General features: G+C 49.8%; 1 protein-coding gene across 1 annotated transcript in view; it reads right to left on the reverse strand.

The window, feature by feature from the left end:
• Positions 1–276: 276 nt before the first annotated feature.
• Positions 277–17,620, reverse strand: part of VIT (vitrin) — an 84,144-nt gene continuing 66,800 nt past the window's right edge. The window contains exons 12-15 of the mRNA XM_084900606.1: positions 7,326–7,429; positions 5,536–5,762; positions 2,989–3,502; positions 277–853 (exon numbers count right to left, since the gene is read on the reverse strand). Of these exons, the coding sequence (XP_084756732.1) occupies positions 675–853; positions 2,989–3,502; positions 5,536–5,762; positions 7,326–7,429 (1,024 nt within the window). The 3' untranslated portion in view covers positions 277–674. The remainder of the gene's footprint in view (positions 854–2,988; positions 3,503–5,535; positions 5,763–7,325; positions 7,430–17,620) is intronic.

Here is a 17,620-nt window from a genome sequence, read left to right on the forward strand (position 1 = left end):
CTGGGAACCAGCGTTGTAGTCTTCACGTGATTCTTACCTGCAGCCTGGGCTGAGAGCCTCTGCACCCACTCAGTGCACCACGGGTAAGCCGGATGGCCTTGGCTCTCTATGGCCCTAACAGCAGTGGGTGCCAGCGCAGTGTCTCTGCACCCGTGGGTGTGTCGTCACCCCGAGCTGGGAGTGAGGGCCCTGCAGGAGCTCTGGGGAAGGAGAAGAGCAGGGGGTGGCCCTGCCACACACACTGTACCCCTGCCCGTGACGCAGAACGATCACATGTATCCTTTTCAACATTTAATTAAGCCACTCCTACACGGTCACAACAAAACGAAACCCGTTGAGGGTTACAGAGTTCTAATGACAGGTCAAAACAAAACAAAAAACAACAAAAGCTTTGGTTAGGCCTGTCTCAAGCGCTGTCCTCTATTCTGTGTAGTTATTTTGAAAACAGTTGTCAAAACGTCAAACTCTCAGCATCCTCAAAAGGATGTCTCATTTGGGCTCATTCTACACATTCATGATCATCTCCCTAACTCCAAGGTTTGAGATGGGAAAAGGGCACACTGGCAGAGAACAGTAGCCCACGTGCCCCCCGCCCGGTGCGCGCCCATGAGGCCCGGGGGGCTGTCCCGGCGCCAGGCAGGACAGTGGCGTCCGGCCGCCCGCCCGCCCCAGATTCAGTTTCGAGGCCGGGAGTTGAACTCCGCACAGATGTTCCGGATGACCGTGGGGACCAGTGTGTGGAGGCTGTCGAACTCGTCCACGAAGAAGGCGTGGTCCCTGGCCGGGTGCGAGGCGATGACGTCCAGCTCATCCTGTGCGGCCCAGGCGACGCCGACGGCGTAGGTGATGACTCCTGTGGGGACAGAGCGGCCGTGAGGCAGACGGACAGCTCCAGGCAGAGGCCCTGCTCCCGAACCCTCGCCTTCTCGCTGCTCTGCTGGCAGCCAAATGCAGACTGGGAAATGTGCCCCCGAGCACGGACATCTGCCAGGGACCCACAGGAATAAAGTGAATGCAGGTGCTATCTCACCGGAGCTTATCGTCTTTCGAGGGAAAAAACCCACCACAGGTAACATGCAGTGAATGCATGGGATCAGAATTTCAGATCCATGAGCAGCAGGGGGCGTGACATTTTGGGACAACTGAAACTCTTGCTGCCCATGCAGACCATACCACACGGCACAGGCCCGCTCCGCCTGTGTGAGGAGCCGAACGAAATGTCAGTCTTCAGTGCCTCAAAGAGTCAGTTCAAGATCTTTCTAACTAAGGCGGTGGCATTGGAGGACTCGAAGCTTTATAAGCCACGACCTCCAAGCTCAGCCCCAGAGCAGGAACCCCGCACAAGGACCCGGAGAGACGGCCACTGAGGACGGGCTCCATCGCCGCCGGGAAGGGCGGGTCTCAGGATAAGCCAGTGGCCAAGCGTGTTGAATGCCGCAAGGAGGTCATGTAAGATGCAAACCAAGACGTGCTCAGTGGATTCAGAAAACACGAAAACGAGGCATTGGTAGCCCGAGGGAGCAGCTTCAGGGGAGCAGATGCGGAAGGAACCAGATGAACTGCAGTGCGTTGAGAGGGAAGGAGGAATGGAGATCCGGGCAGCACAGACCGCTGACCCTCTCCAGTAGAAGGGTTGTAAGGGGAGGAGGCTGCAGCATGGGGCCAACGAACATGTCTTATTTGTCGGGAAGGGAGGGGCATGAGGAAGTCTAGATGCAGATGGGGAAGAAGATAGTGGGGTGACAGGGGTGGGACTGCAGCAGGGAGCAGGGTGTCCAGGGAGCAAAGGACAGATTCAGAGACGGGGCGTCCGCTCTCGGTGGGGAATCAGGGACACCGCCTGGTGTATGGTTCTTGATTTGGGGTGGGGGCAGCTGGTCAGCAAGTGCATGACCTCACTGTACAAAAGCCCATTCCCAGGCCACCTTCAGGCTGGCCGGAGTGGGGTGAGCAGGCTGCTGTGAAACGGAGGGCAGAACGGGTGAGTGGCGATGAGATCTGGCTCATCCTGTGCAGCCCAGGCGATGCCGACTGCATAGGGCGATCACTCCTGCGGGCCGTCCTGTCCAGGCCTCCGTCCCTCGGCCACCCAAGTGGCCCATGTCATGATCGCTAGCGTCCTCTGGGCGCCCCGTCCTGCTGACTGGAGAGCCATCCACACCTCACATGGCTCTGGTCTAAGCTGCTTTTCAGCTCTGGCTCATTAAACTGCATTTAAGCTGCCAGTCCCTGTGCTGACCGTTCCAGGGTCTTCTCTGAACACTGCCCACGTTGGGGACATCCAGCTTTGGGCCTCAACACGCTGGCAAGTGGCAGAGGAACAGCTTTGCGGCAGAACGGGGCTGGCTTAGACTGACTAAGCGCTCATTTCTGCTCAAAGTCGGAAAGGCTGTCCCCTCACCCCAATAAAAATGCAAACGGTGTTAGACATTCGGGTTTTCAGCTCCTTGAGCCCACTCTTGTAGAGAACCTTGTACTAGAAATTCTGATGGGCCGAAACCAGTTTGGCTCAGTGGTAGAGCGTCGGTCTGCGGACTGAAAGGTCCCAGGTTCGATTCTGGTCAAGGGCATGTACATTGGTTGTGGGCACATCCCCGGTAGGGGGTGTGCAGGGGGCGGCTGGTCGATGTCTCTCACTCATCGACGTTTCTAGCTCTCTATCTCTCTCCCTTCCTCTCTGTGAAAAATCAATAAAATATATTTTTTAAAAAAAAAAGAAGAAGAAAAAAAAAAAGAAATTCTATGTATGTCTGCCCAGCCTTGGCTCGGATATTTCCAGGGACACGTATATGCCCTTGACCGGAATTGAACCTGGGACCCTTCAGTCTGGGGGCTGATGCTCTATCCACCTAACCATACCGGCTAGGGCTCTGCTTACGGTTCTGCACATCCTATTGAGTGTTAGACGAAAGCAAGGCATCAAAAGACAGTCGCTTCCTCGTCCCTCTGGCCCCCTCTGCAGCAGCCTGGCCGGCGGGACCCACTCACCCTTGAGATGAGCCGCCATGGCCGGGATCCGGATGTCATCGTAGGACCTGCCGTCGGTGATGAGGACCATCAGCTTCCTCTTGTTGGGCTTGGACTCCTTGAAGAGCCGCTCCAGGGCGTAGTTGATGGCGGCGCCCGTGCTGGTCCCGCCGCTCCAGTAGCCCACCCTCCTGATGGCGCTGAGGACGTCGGGCTTGGTGCGGTAGGCGTCGAACCCGAACTCCAGCCGCTGCTCGTAGGTGTACTGCACGGCCCCGATGCGCGTGTCTGTGTCCGAGATCTCGAACTCCCTGCTGAGGTTGGCCACGAACTGCAGGACGGTGCGGAAGTTGGCGGTGCCCACGCTGCTGGAGCCGTCCACCACGAAGCCCAGGTCGGCCGAGTTGAGGCAGGTCTTGCTGCAGGCCAGCCGGCCGGCGTCACACACCCGCTTCACCAGGGGCTGCGCGCTCTTGTGCAGACTGAACCAGCTGGGCACGTTGAGCGAGTAGAAGCCATTGGTCCTGCACACAGCCTGGAAGACAGACGGGGGACACCTGCCATGTCAGGGGTTCAAGTCTCCAGTCTGTCTTTAAAAAAAAAAAAAAAATTATATATATATATATATATATATATATATATATATATATATATATATATATATTTTACAGAGAGGAGGAGAGAGGGATAGAGAGCTAGAAACGTCGATGAGAGAAACATCGACCAGCTACCTCTGCCCCCCACCCTCCCCCACTGGGGATGTGCCCACAACCCAGGTACATGCCCTTGGCCGGAATCGAACCTGGGACCTTTCAGTCCGCAGACTGACACTCTACCACTGAGCCAAACCGGTTTCGGCTCCAGTCTGTCTTGATTACCCCAGTGGTTGGCAAACTGTGGCTCGCGAGCCACATGCGGGTCTTTGGCCCCTTGAGTGAGGCTCTTCCACAAAATTCCACGGCCTGGGTGAGTCTGTTTTGAAGAAGTGGCATTAGAAGAAATTTATGTTTAAAAAATTTGACTGTCAAAAGAAATTTCAATCGTCGTACTATTGATATTTGGCTCTGTTGACTAATGAGTTTGCCGACCGCTGCCCTAGACCACCAGGGCAGGGAAAAAGCAAACAGACTCGTGTTTGCTACGCCAGTTAGTCCTCCTAACATTGTCTATCTTCGGTTCACCCGGTTTGGCCCTCGCTGGGGCCGACCCCTCGTGTTTTCTCTGAGCTCACTCCCACCCTGTCCTCAGCAGGGTCTCTGTGGGGGAGAGCCGTCCGTTAAGCACTGGCTCTGGCTTCATATTTATGCCTCTGCAGAGTCGTTGGTTCATCTGTGCTGGCAGCCGGCCATATGATTGGCGCTGGTGGCCGCCAGGCGCGGGAGGATTAAAGAATGCTTTCGATCTGATGGGGAAAATGAGACACACACGAGAGGCAGCTACAGAGATGTCTCCAGAGCCGCCCTGGGCCCAGTGAGAAGGGGCCCCACGTGTGTCAGGGGTTACAGTCCCTGGGAGAGATTCTCTCATTAACCCCCCACCCTCACCCTGCAAACTGGAATTATCACCCCTCTGCCACGACGGGACAAACCCAGGGCCAGCTGGGAAGGGACATGCCCAGTCCCCGAGACCAGCACATAAATCTCTCTGCCTGAAAAACCCAGCCCGTGTCCTCCAGACAACCCTGGCTCCGGGCAAATGAGTATTTATTTACTTGTGCCCAAGCTCATTCCAAAAAAACTGTAATGCAGCTGCGAATAAACACGGAGCCACCTGGTCGGTGAGCTGCTGGAAGTGACCGGGCTGCCTTCCTGGAGAGGAAAATGGCAGACCTGCTGTCGCCACATGAGCTGGTATAGTTCACATTTTATTTAAAACAAGAAATGGCTTAAAAGTGTCCCAAGAAATATTTTAAATTGCTTTCTAAGGACCTAAATGGAGTTCATAACGCTTTGCCTGGACGAGGTGACATTTGAGATGCGTGTGGAGGCTGAGCTGAAGTCCAGCCGATGGATGGAGAGGAGAGATCCCCGGGCAGCCTGAGTAGATCCTGGCGGGAGAGAGCAGTGGTGTGGGTGTGGACAGACACCCGTGGGAGCCCAGGGCCTGTGTGTGGGAGTCACAGAAGGTGGGTCAGGAGCAGCGTTTGAAAGCATGATCTCCCTGACTGGGCTCAGTACCGCCCTTCCCTTGTTCATCAGAGTGGTTAGCCTGCAGTGTGCCTGCATGCACGTGTGTGAGCTAGTGTGTGGTGCCCATTGCATGCTCATGGGGAGGCCCGCTGGCTGCCTGGCTGAGGTCCCTTGCTCTGTGGGGAGCCTCTTTGTGGGACCTGGGGACTCTGCTCCCCCAAGGTGCTGGCGCTGGCCTCCGCGCCCCGGCTGCTGTGGGGTTTTACTTTGAGAGGGCAGATCCTGGCCTTGGAGGTACTACGCCCTCCCTGGAGGGCCCCTGCCTGGACGTGAGCTTAGCACTTGTCCTGAGGAACAGGAAGCACAGCCTTGATGGCTGTTACTGCTTTGCGAGGTGCAGAGAAGCCTGGCGGTGGGTGGGCCTCCGGCAGTCACAGACCTTGCTTGCGAAGTTGGGCTCCATCACGTACGGCTTCTCATGTTCCACGGCGCCCTCCACGGTGATGAAGAAAATGTTGATCCCTGACTCTCTGGCGAGCCGGGAGGCTTCCTCCACCGTGTCGGTGGGCCAGCCGTCCACCAGCACCACGGCCACGTTGGGCGCGCCGCCTCTGTTCCCGTTGGCTTTGGAGAAGAAGCTCTTGGTCACAAAGGAGATGGCCCGGCCTGGGAGAGAAAGAAAACTCACGCTTGCAGTGATTATAATGATAGGAATAGGTCATCACGGCACAAAGAGGCCCAGAGCAACGCTCTCCTTCCCTCCCTCGTTTCTTTGCTTGCCGCGTTCACTATTGTTGGCTCAGTGGCTTCTGCACATTCGCAATGGTGCGCAGCCATCACCACTATCCATTTCCCTCTGTGGTCTTCCTTTAGGCCTTTGACTTCTAATTGTCTCATATTGAAAAAGAAAAGAAATAGGGACCAGGAAGGATGTAGGAAAGACTTTCAAGGGAACAAAGAAGTCCCTTTTCTGCCTGGAGCTGGAGCCCCTCAAAGCCCATGAACTGGTCCCATCTTGTTTTCCAGAGCACGGAGTGGGAGGAGCCTGCTGAGTGACCAGAGTGTCTGCCTGCCTTCCTGCAGCTGGAGGTGAGCCTGGGGCTGCAGGGCCGCTGGGTGTGGAGGACTGTATGCCAGATTCATGGTCCCTTCTGTCCAGTTCCATGCCAGGAGCACAGGGGTGGCTTGCTAGGGCACTGTGACACCCACCGAGAGCTTAGGCACTGTGTTCCTCCTGTTGTCTATTGGCTGTGTGGCCCCAGGTAGGTCACTACCTGTCTCTGTGCCTGGATTTCCATGACAACAAACTGCCTCAGCTGAGAGCTTGCCGACCACTGACATAGACTCTTGATTCCAATAATTACAGGCTGTTGTGATTCCTTATGATTAAGCCCCTATCCCAGTGGTCGGCCAACTGGGACTAAGGGAGCCTTCAGCATCCCTTTCCCAAGCACATGTTTTATCCTGTCAAGGGTTTCGGGAAATTTCTAGAGTTAATTGGGGTGACTGTCCCAGTTTGCCAAGACTTTCCCAGTTTCAGCACTGAAGGGCCAATCTGCTCCCAGGCCCACTGGGATGACTGGTCACCCTCAAGTCAGCATAGCTGCATGTAGTGAGATGGGGCCCTTCACCTGGAGTCTGTGGGCCCCTAGGGCACTGGGGTGTGTATACATAAATCCCCTGAAATTATGAGTGTTTTGTGTGTATGAGTATCTATTTGGGTCGAAGGGTCATAGCTTTCTCAAGGGGATTCTCAAAGGGTCTTCAATCTAAATGAAAGTTAAGAACTACCTTCTTAAGGCTTTAGGATTATTGTCATTACAAAAAGCCAATGCTTTTCTGGTGTTGGTGAGCATCCTGGCTCTACCTGCCAGGACAATCTTACCTGTCAAACGAAAGGATCAGCCGGTTACATACGCAGTTGCTGGAGAAATGTCTTAGAGATCCCATGTGAGCTGGCTGCTAAGAGAAAACCTTGCGGAGAAAAGCTTTCATAAGTGAAGCATAACTTCTCTCAAGGTCCCAGGGCCTTTGGCATGGGGTGATGACGATTCTTGATCATACTGGATTCGTGATCATACTGGATCCGTGATCATACTTGGGAAATGATAGATAACTGTGTGAATCATTTCCTGATGTATCACTATTGTCCTCCTCTCTATAACGCTAGAAGACAATCATGTAGAAAGAGAGCCCGGTAGAAAGATAGAACGAATCGGGATCACATACCCACGTTAGACAGCCCTCCTCTCTGGGCGATCTTCTCTATGGCTGCTTTCAGGTCTTGGGAATTCATGTGAGTTTTGAGGTTGAATTGGGTAGCAGGGTTATCTCTGAGGAGCCAGAACAAGAAATAAAAATCAGGTGGACAGTTATTACCTGCGGAGGAAAGCAGAAGCCATGGCGGATTCTTTCCTGTACACCAAGCATGTCAAACTCGCGGTCCGTGGGCCGCACGCCTTGTTTATTTGGCCCACGTTAGCCTTTGAGTTTGACATGCTTGATGTACACATAGAGTGGAGGCTGCTTCAGTGAAGTGCCCCACCGTGAGACGGGAGGATGGGCTCCCCTGAGTGTGTGCTCAAGGAAAGGGGGCTGGCTCAGGCTTCAGGACACGAGGGTTCTAGTTTTGACCGTCCTTCCTTAGCTGTGTGACCTTGAGAAATCATTTCACTCCTCTGGGCTTTAGCTTCTTTATCTTTATCTGACAAGCATCATAGCACTCTCGTTGTTAAAAAGCAGGACTCTTGTCAGGTGGGGTTCTGCAAATGCCAGGATGTCCCCAGGCTGCCCCAATCCCTCTTCACCAGAAAGAATCTCAGCTGCTGGCCACTCCCTGGGTTACCTCTGCGCTGGAATGGCATCCTAGTGGCGTCAAGCAAAGACACCCCTTCAGCTTTTCCATGTTGTGTGGCTCCCGGGCTGGGTGAGAATATTCCAGTCTCACCCGGAGGTCAGCATCTCCTTGATGGAAGCCTGACAACGATGAGCCCGAGAGGAGCTGGGGTGAAGGACGTGGGGAAACAGAGGGTAACCCTTCTCTGGAGAGGAGCCTCCGTGGGGAAACTGAGCAGCTGGGCAGAGAGTGGCAGACCCTGCATGAGCAGGTGGGGGGAGGGCACTGCCAGGGGTGAGAGCACCACGCCCAGGAGCAAGTGCGGGTGAGCGGGGACGCCCATGTTTGGAAGCACCGACCAGGCTGCTGGCAGGGCTCGTGGAGTGTGACGTCTGAGGTCCCACAGGGCCCCTAGCCTCCAGGCGAGCGTGCGTGTGCCTGGTTCAACGCTCCGATGCCGCTGTCTCTGACTTCTTTATCGTTTTTCAATAAGAGTCCCTGCAAATTATGTGGCTGCTCTTGGCTGCGGGTTGCTAAGTCTCCAAGGAGAGAGAGAAGAAGACTTTAAAAAGCAGCCTTTGCCGAAACCGTTTTGGCTCAGTGGATAGAGCATTGGCCTGTGGACTGTGGACTGAAGAGAAACATCGACCAGCTGCCTCTTGCACACCCCCTAACGGGGATGTGCCCGCAACCAATGTACATGCCCTTGACCGGAATCGAACCTGGGACCTTTCAGTCTGCAGACCGATGCTCTACCACTGAGCCAAACCGGTTTCGGCTGATTCTGTATTTGTAATTTCATGTTATTTTTCCTTAAAGGAACCCCAAATTGCATGCATTTCAGGGTCCCTAAAGTCTGGCTCTTCTCTTGGTGACCAAAAATAAGGACTTTTTCAGGGCCTAAAAGAAAAAGTTGAAACAACAAAAAATAATATTGGCTACAAAATAAGAAAAGGCAAAGTTGATATTTACATAAGATAATGTAATTGTTTTCCAAATGACACTATATATACTTCTTTAGTTGTAAAAACTTTAACTCCTAAAACTTTAATTGTATTTGAAAATGATGTGTGGGCTCGATTTTTCTCACTTTGAAAGATTTCCTGAGTGTGTCTGATGATTGTGAAGAAATCATACCTAATAATAATTTGTATTGCTCATAGACAAATAATTTAAAAAGCAAAAATATAAAAATTCCTTTCAAAAATTTTTACAGAAAAATGGTATTTAAATGTGGTACCTAATCACCTAGTCACATCCATGGTGTTCCCCCAGAACCCTGTGCCGAGGCTGTGTTAATGTTGATCACTTTGTAGAGTGATTGTTGATTACCTGTCTCTTTCCTGTTCTACGTAAACAATGGGGTCTCTGTTTTTTCATGGTAGTTCTCTTCTATGACGTCACTGTGAGCATCAAATTAGCAAACACTGAGCCGTTGCTCCAGGGGAGATACAGGGCTAGGTTCCTGTGAGCCTCTGGTTACAACATTTTGCATCAATAGATCAATACAGAAACTTGATTGATGTATGTTTCTGTTTGAAGAAACCTAATTTCATATATGTTTCTTACAAATAATTAATTATATGGAATATTTCTATATAATAAAACACTAGCTGAGAAGGGTTTAACATTTTCCTGACCCTGGGTAATGTTTACACAGTATCTTTGGCTTTCTGCCTCACAATGCCATCCACTATGCATTTAAAAAAAAATCAGCAGTCATTTCATGAATTTATAAGTTCAGCCACTTTTTCATAACCTCAGCATGTACTGTCGATGTTCTAGAGCAAACTCACGTACAGATCAGCAAATGTCCTCTCTTTTTCTAAATGTATATTTAACCATTGAACTTACAGCCAACAGTGCTATAACTCATACTTAAAAGGAAACTTATCCAGCACTTGTGTTTTCTCCATAAGCACACCACAACCTTCTTGCACTTAGAACCCTAGACTGGGGGTCATTGTATTTATTTAGTTTTAAAAATTGTGATATTATTGATATATAATATTGTATTAGTTTTAGGTGTACAACGTAATGATTTGATACAAATATACACTGAGTGGCCAGATTATTATGATCTCTGAACGTATAATAATCTGGACACTCAGTGTGTGTGTGTGTGTGTGTGTGTGTGTGTGTGTGTGTGTGTGTGTGTATTAGAGGCCTGGTACATGAATTTGTGCATGGGTGTGGTCTGGCCAGGGAAAGGGGACATGGGCAGTTTGCCGGCCTGCCTGCTGGTCAAACTCCTGGTTGAGGGGACAATTTGCATATTAGCCTTTTATTATATAGGATATACACTGAGTGGCCAGATTATTATGCGTTCAGAGATTATAATAATCTGGCTACTCAAGGTATATATTGTGAAATAATTACTGGAATAAGTTTGTTGAACATCCATTACTACACATTGTTACAATTTTTTTTTCTTGTGATGAAAACTTTTAAGGTCTCTTAGCAACTTATAAGTACATGGTACAGTATTGTTAACTATAGTCACCATGCTGGGACTGATTTATGTTATAACTGGAAGTTTCACCCATGTCATTGGGGGCCATTTTAAACAGTGAAATTATTATCAGAAAAAGCACAAAAATGCAAAAAATGTGGCACTAAACAGGCTGTGAAAAGAATACTTGTTTACGGTATGAGCTGCAACAAGAAAGCATAGCATTGCCTTGTTTGACCTTAGCTGGGAATTTGTGTGTGTTGAAGGACTCAAAAACTTCTCCCTCTGTGCTTGACTACATATGACCAGGAAAGTACCACAAGTAAATGATTTTGAAGTTACAAATAAATTTTAGGGAGTAGGTGTTTTTGCAAATATGGAAGCTACTTGAGAACTGACACTATGTCTCAGTGTTTCCCACCCTAGTGCTTATCAAGACAGGGGTAACGGATAACTGTGCAATCACTAAGAATGGAGGCTCACATGTCCTCTCCTCTCTCGGATCATCTTGGGTGGAGCTGAACTCTGCCTTGAGCTCCACAGATCACACTCACTATGACATCACTGAGGTCGATGAATCCATCTTCCGAGGCAGACACATGAGCTATTCATATGACCAATGAATAGGCGCTTTTAATTTTATTTAATGTTATTTCTTTAAAAAATACTGCCTCCCATACTAGATGGTGAAGTCCCAAAGAACAGACTCTCTATCACATGTATTTATTTAGTGTTATTGGACTGAAAGGTTGGATCAGAGGGCCTCAGAAATGCTTTCTAACTGCTAAACTGATGATTAGGGGCAAAACCACAGCTCATCCCCCAAGGGACTTATAGGCAAATGTGATCAAACCACTTCAGTGAATTTTACCTCATTATCCCCTGCCAATGGCAGAGTGCTTAGTGCATGGGAAACACTCAATAAATCTTTAGTAAGCTGTAATGCAATTAAATCATAGGAATGAATGATAAGTCTTTCACCTGCACGCTGTGGCAACTCTCGGTACCAGAACACCTGGTGTATGTGTCCTTTTCAGGATATATGGGCTGGTGGCCTGACATCCTAGCCTGGCTACTTTTAAAAGTTCAAAGAGCTATGCCACTACGTTTTTATATAAATAACCTTTTAATTTTATTGCAAGATCTTATTAAAGGAGACCACTTTTTTTCCCCCCCCTTAGCAATATCAAAGCTTTTTCTTTGAAAATAAGAAAAAACAAAACATAACAAAACAAAGACATTTATAGCTCAAGGAGAAAATATAAAATTGTGTTATGTTTGAAAGAAGAGTTAGGACCAATGGAGAGAAATTGTGGAGATCTAGAATTTGGCTGTGCATATGAAAGGGATTATTTGTGCAATGGAAAATGATTAGTGTTAAAGAAGAATGAACACCTGTAGGAAGGGGGCACAAGTGATTCCTATCGAGGCTTGGGGGCCTGGTGGTAGGGAATTGGGGCTGTTGGTCAATGTTTCCAGACCTACCTGGTCTGACTCACCTTTAATTAATGGGACGTTAATTAAACTACACGGGTCACTAGGCCTCCAGGAACTGGAAGAAGCTCCGTTCAGTAGGTCTGGGTGGGGTCGGGAATATTTTCTTAAGGGATCCCAGTGAATCTATCTCCAGGAATGTGAGGAAGCCCTGGAGCCTGACCTCTGACGACCCTTTTAGTCCTAAGGCTCCCATTTGGCTAAAGTCCCAGAGTCTACTGATTTGCTCCATAACACTTTCAGTTACGTGAAATGAGCTTCTCGAATGAATTTTTATGCCAGTAGAGACATATCAACTAATCATATTCCCTGTGGCAAGAACCTTTCAAAATCGTTTCCTTCAAGAAGACATCAACTTAAGGTTATAATAAAATAACCTAATTATGTTTAATTTTCTTAACGGCTAAAATGTGGTGATTTATGGACTTAGTGGAGAAGAACCTGTGCCTATGAAATCAGGGAGATGTTCTAGGGCGTCCCTGGTGCCCAAGGACATGCTGGCAGCTGTAGGTTGGGTGGCAGACTTGCTCCTGGAGGAAGAACCTGGCTGAGATGAAAATGATCCTGCCCCAGTCCCTAAGAGGGCTGAGCAGTATGGCCAGCCCAGTAGCCCAGTGGCCCCCTTTGAAAAGATACTAGCCTTTCTCACATTTCCCAGGATCAGAGATGGAGAGCAGGGACTTGTAACCAAATTTAGTTTTAGATGAGTGCTTTTAAAAATTAGTAACAGAAATTCTACCCTCCCATCACCTGCATGCCTCTTCCTGCAGGAGGAAAGGCAGGTGTGCAATCTGCTGGCCTGGGAGGAACTCGGGCTCGCTGGTCTGGTCTGTAACTGTGTCCTAGGGTTTGGAAAGTGCTGGCCTGCTGGAGCAAAGACCAACAGTAGTTAGCATGTTAATGCGAAAGTCCCACTAAGGCTAACGGACTGATATTCAGCAGGGCTGAAAAATCAGCATAATATTGCTCTGCTGTTGGCCAAATGGCTCATGGCAGTCCCCTAACCTGATAATCCTTTTACTGTTTACCAGACTTTACCTTTGATAAGCCTGCTTGCATCCCTAAAGGGCAAATGTGTATTCAAGTAAATAAAAGCCAGACGGGATCAAGTTTTCAGGTTAGCTTCTCTGCTAGAGGGAAATTATCCACCTGGCTCCCCCACGATTTCTAAATTCAAATTTCTTGTCTGGTGTATTCATTTGTGCGTCAGCCTTTTCTTCAGATCCTGAATCCTAGCTGTGCTGGTTGCGGCTTCACACTGGGTCAGGGAATGTCCTGGCAGCAGAGTTTCCTGAACTCATCTGATCACATGGGGATTCTGATTCTGTTGTGCTGAATGAGGGCTGAGATCGGCCTTTCAACAGCCTCCGGGATGCTACTGTGGGTCACGCTTTGAGTAGCAGTGACTTGGATGCTGTAAGAATCCCAAACATCAGCAGTGGAGCTGCCAGTGACGAGAGGAGGGAGAAGAAGAAGGAGTCCAGAGGAAGAGAAAGGCCAAGAAAAAAGGGAGGGGGTGGAGCTCCTAGGGCCCTCCAGACAGGTGGGATGGCCTGGGATTCACCTGAGGACAGCACAGGCCTGAGGAAATACTTGGGCCTTCACTCCCTGCTTGCCCAATAGAATCACCTGGGGAGCGCTGAAGGGGAATTCTGATTTAATTCATCTGAGGTTTGGTCGGAGCGGTGGGATTTTGCAAAAGCTTCCCAAGTGGTCCTAATGTGTATTGGGGTGATCATCTGCTTCTCTTGGGTCTGGAGATCTTGGGAGAATGGTCCCAGAGGCCTCGGATAAGCCCTGTGTCCGTGCAGAGGGAGTCCAAGGGGAGCCCTTGAGTGGAAGTGGAGGAAGTCAAATGCAGGTCCTGTGGTATTTGTACCTGCGGGAGAACTGCATGCTGAGGAATAGAGAAAGGATATGACTTTTGTGCAAATTGTTTCCACAGCTTGCTCAGCTTTGAGATTGTCCCTGAGGGGTTGGCTCATGGGTTTGCCTGCCTGTCTCAGAGGGGTGGGCCTTTGCTGGTGCCATTAGGCCCTGGAGAGCGCCCGTGCCAGGCAGAAGACAGGCAGCTGCTCCGGGGTTCTGGAAGTTCCCGTAAAGAAGTAGGCTGAGGGGGGAATGGCACTGTGGGTGTGGGGTGGGGAGAGGTCTGTGGTCCAGGTGGGCGCTGCCACTCTGTACCGGGAAGCTGGGCAGTGCCCTCCCTCTCGGCAGTTGATAATTTTCAGCCTTGGCTCAGCCCTGGCCTGGACCAGAGGTGGAGCTCGGTGCAAGGTGAAGTCACGGGGAGCAGAACCCAAGAGCCTGGTAGAGGGCGACACTGGTCTGCTGAGAGGAGACCTGAGTGGACCAGCAGGAAGACAGACAGACAGAGGCAGGGAGAAGAGGAGGAAGGGGATGACCATGGTCTGGGCAGTCCTGTGATACAGGTCCCCCTTCACCTGGGCTGCCCGGGCTGGGGTTCTGTTCCTCGCACCCCAAAGATCTTTGTGTGGGACACCCAGGGGTCAGGGTGTGGGATGAACATTGCATTTTGCAAATCAGACCGTGTTTATATTTCTTGTATTTTTTATTTCTTATTTGCCTTCTTTTCATAAGAACGATAAGTATTTTCAGAATTAAATTCCATGAACATATTTAGTACTGTCTTCTATTTCTGTTAATACCTAGTATGAGTTTTTCCAATTCAGAGTTTAAAAGTCTAATTTTAGACATGAACGTGTAAACCCTGACTCAGCTCTCCTGAGAAGAACCAAGGACAGGAGCCCTCCTGGGACCGGGTGGGCCAGTGGCCGGTACCTTAATGGAGGCGAGAAGCCGGAGAGGAGGGGAGCTTCCAGGGCTCAGGGGCCTCCCTCCTTGACCAGCTCCTGCCCACCTACGCCTCCCCTTGAGTACCGGTTCTTGAGGGGTGTCACTCCTTTTAGCCTCCTTTCCTCACGATAGTGTGAGGAGCTGGGACCAGGGGCTTTCTAAGGCCCAGTGTGCTGTGATTGCCAGGCGTGTAGAGGGCACTGGACTCCGGTGAGGGCCCCAAATGCCAGGAGAGGCCTCAGTTTCTCGGTGTGCCAGGTGCTGGCCTGCCTGCTTTTCCTTTTCTATAGTGGCATCTACTTCTGTTTCCCTACTCTTTCCTGCCCCACTGCCTCTCTCTCTCTGCACCTAGACGACTTGGAAAAGAAAGGATAAAGGAGCCCTAGCCGGTTTTTCTCAGTGGATAGACCATCAGCCTTCAGACTGAAGGGTCCTGAGTTGGAGTCAGGTCAAGGGCACGGACCTCAGTTGCAGGCTCCTCCCTGGCCTGGCCTGGTCAGAGCTCATGCAGAGGCAACCAATCGATGTGTTTCTCTCACATTGATATTTCTCTCTGTCTTTTCCTCTCTCTTTTCCTCTCTCTAAAAAACAATGGGAAAATAGCCTTGGGTGAGGATTAAAAGAAAAAGAGAGAAAAGAAAGAAAGAAAAAAAGAAAGAATAGATGGGACCCACCCAGGCAAGGAAGCCAGGCGGCTGAAATCAAAAGCAATTTCAGCTCGTTCTCATTACCCCGTTCAATAGCTGTGTTCCCCGCAGCCCACTGGTGGATGTGTCACTCGGTGCACGCCAGCATTTCATTATTTCATTATTGATCACCCACCTACTGGGAACCCAGGCTGCAGGGAGAGGCGGCTCATGCAGCCTGTTAGTCCGATGCATTCATTGACTGGATGTCTTCCCAGTGCAGAGCTGGTCCCTGAATTACAGAGCTCCATGGCTGGCCGAGCCCCGATAAGCCATCTGCTCCACCCTGGACTCTATAGATGGCAGCACTTCCATGGAGAGAGTACGTGACTTGCTTAAGGTCACACAGCGGGACTCGGGCCAGATTTCAAGACAGCCTGTCACCAGTTCCTTGTGCTTCCCACCCCACCCTGTGGCTGTAGGAGGGTGAGGATGATGGGTTCGTTTGTATGAGCATTGAGTGAAGGAAAACAGACATAGTCTCCTTCTGTGCTCCAAATTAATAAGGAGCTCAGGTGAGGGGGAGGAAGACAAATAGCAAAGTCATTTTTAGAAGGAAGAACTGGAAAGTGTGGGAGATAAACTTTTAACTGCAAATGGGGTTCACATTAGGAACACGGGGGAAGATTTTTTGGGTTTTCTTGAGGGAATGGAGTCTTTCTTCAATTGTTTTTCCTTCCCTGCTATATTGTTCTTCCATCCACGCTCTCTCTCATCAGCACACAACACTGTCCTGCAATTTTTCTTCTCCTTGACATATTTATCACTTTATTTTCATAGTATGCGATAAGTCTCGGTTTACACAGCCTTTAAAGCAGCTGTTTTTAATGCAAGAGGACATAGCAAGTCTTAAGCCGCCGCCCTCCCCCCAGTACCATTGACTGGGGCCATCTGGCTCGAAAACACTTCCATTTCCTCCCTGGAGAAGCTTCTCTCCACTTCCTACCTTTGAAAAGTGACACAGGAATGAAATAGGTTGACATTTTGAAAACAAGAAAACAATGACCAAAAGAATGTATTTCTCATTTCAAGTTAAATTCCTCAAGCTAGATCATTTGACATTGAGCGTTGGCATTTGTAAGCATGGGTTGTTTCCACATATTTGACTCTATACAAGAATCAGTTAACTCATCTGATTGAAATGGAAGATGGTGCTAACTGTGCTCTTGAAATTTAATTCTAAAATTACTTGTGTTATAGTTCTTAAGAAAAGAAGGCATTTTTGTTTATTTCTCTTGACAACTCAAACATAAATAGTTTGTGTCTTTCATGGAACGGCCTCGGTGGCCACGCTGCTCTGAGGGATCCTGAGGAGATGTTTGCAGGGTCTGGAGGGCCCTGGGTGTTGTCGGGTATGAATGCTGCCGCTTTTCAGGAGGAGCAGATAAGCTGTGTTGTTGCTTCTGAGCAGGAGGCACCACGGTCTAGGTTAGTGTCCCCTTTGAGTCCAAGCTGCAGGACTGGGAGGGGTGTCATGCTGTGTCTGATGGCCCTTTGTGAAATGGGAGATAATTATTCTGCCCTGAGTATCTCTTGATTAAAAGTCAACCCATTATTTGAGATTTGTGCTTGCTTGATCTTTTCCTGGTTTGCTCGTTATCTGTCAATATCTGTGTAGGGTAGGGGTGTCGGTAGGGAGAAACCTATTTGTATCTGAAATAAGATTCATTTATTATCCCAAGTAAGAGAAGAGGTTGAGGTGGGAAGTGGATATGAATGTTCCGTCTCTCCCCTAAAACAATAAAACGGATTGGGGACAGTCGCCTGGGTGCTCGCTGAGGGGTGGTGCCACTCCCCTTCCCGCCCAGCCTCACACCCAGCCTGGCGAGCCTCTCAGGACCAGTGCGAGGGCCGAGGGGTGTTTGGAGAAAGAGTTCAAGCTAAAGCTCCATGTTGTCGGGGCATCTTCCTTACATGTGGGAGCATCTTCCTTACATGTGGGAGTGCAGGGCGCAGCCTCTCACACAGATGCTCTCATAGTCAAGGTGGAAACTGATAAGAGGTGGAGGCCTTGCTCAAGGTCACACAGCTGAGCTAAGACTTGAACCCAGAGGCCCTAACTCCCACATCACTGTCCTCTCCACCAATCCCAAGTACAAATGGGATTCACTTACAAGTGTTCACTAAACTGTCCCTTCTGGAATCTCAGATCCCTTAGGGGGCATCTGGATCGCTTCCATCTCTCTTCATGTGCATTAGTATCAGGGCAGAGAATGAGTCTGTGCTCATGGACACGCTG

This window comes from Pipistrellus hanaki (assembly GCF_964339955.1).
Source record: "Pipistrellus hanaki genome assembly, chromosome: 12".
Lineage (NCBI taxonomy): Eukaryota > Metazoa > Chordata > Mammalia > Chiroptera > Vespertilionidae > Pipistrellus > Pipistrellus hanaki.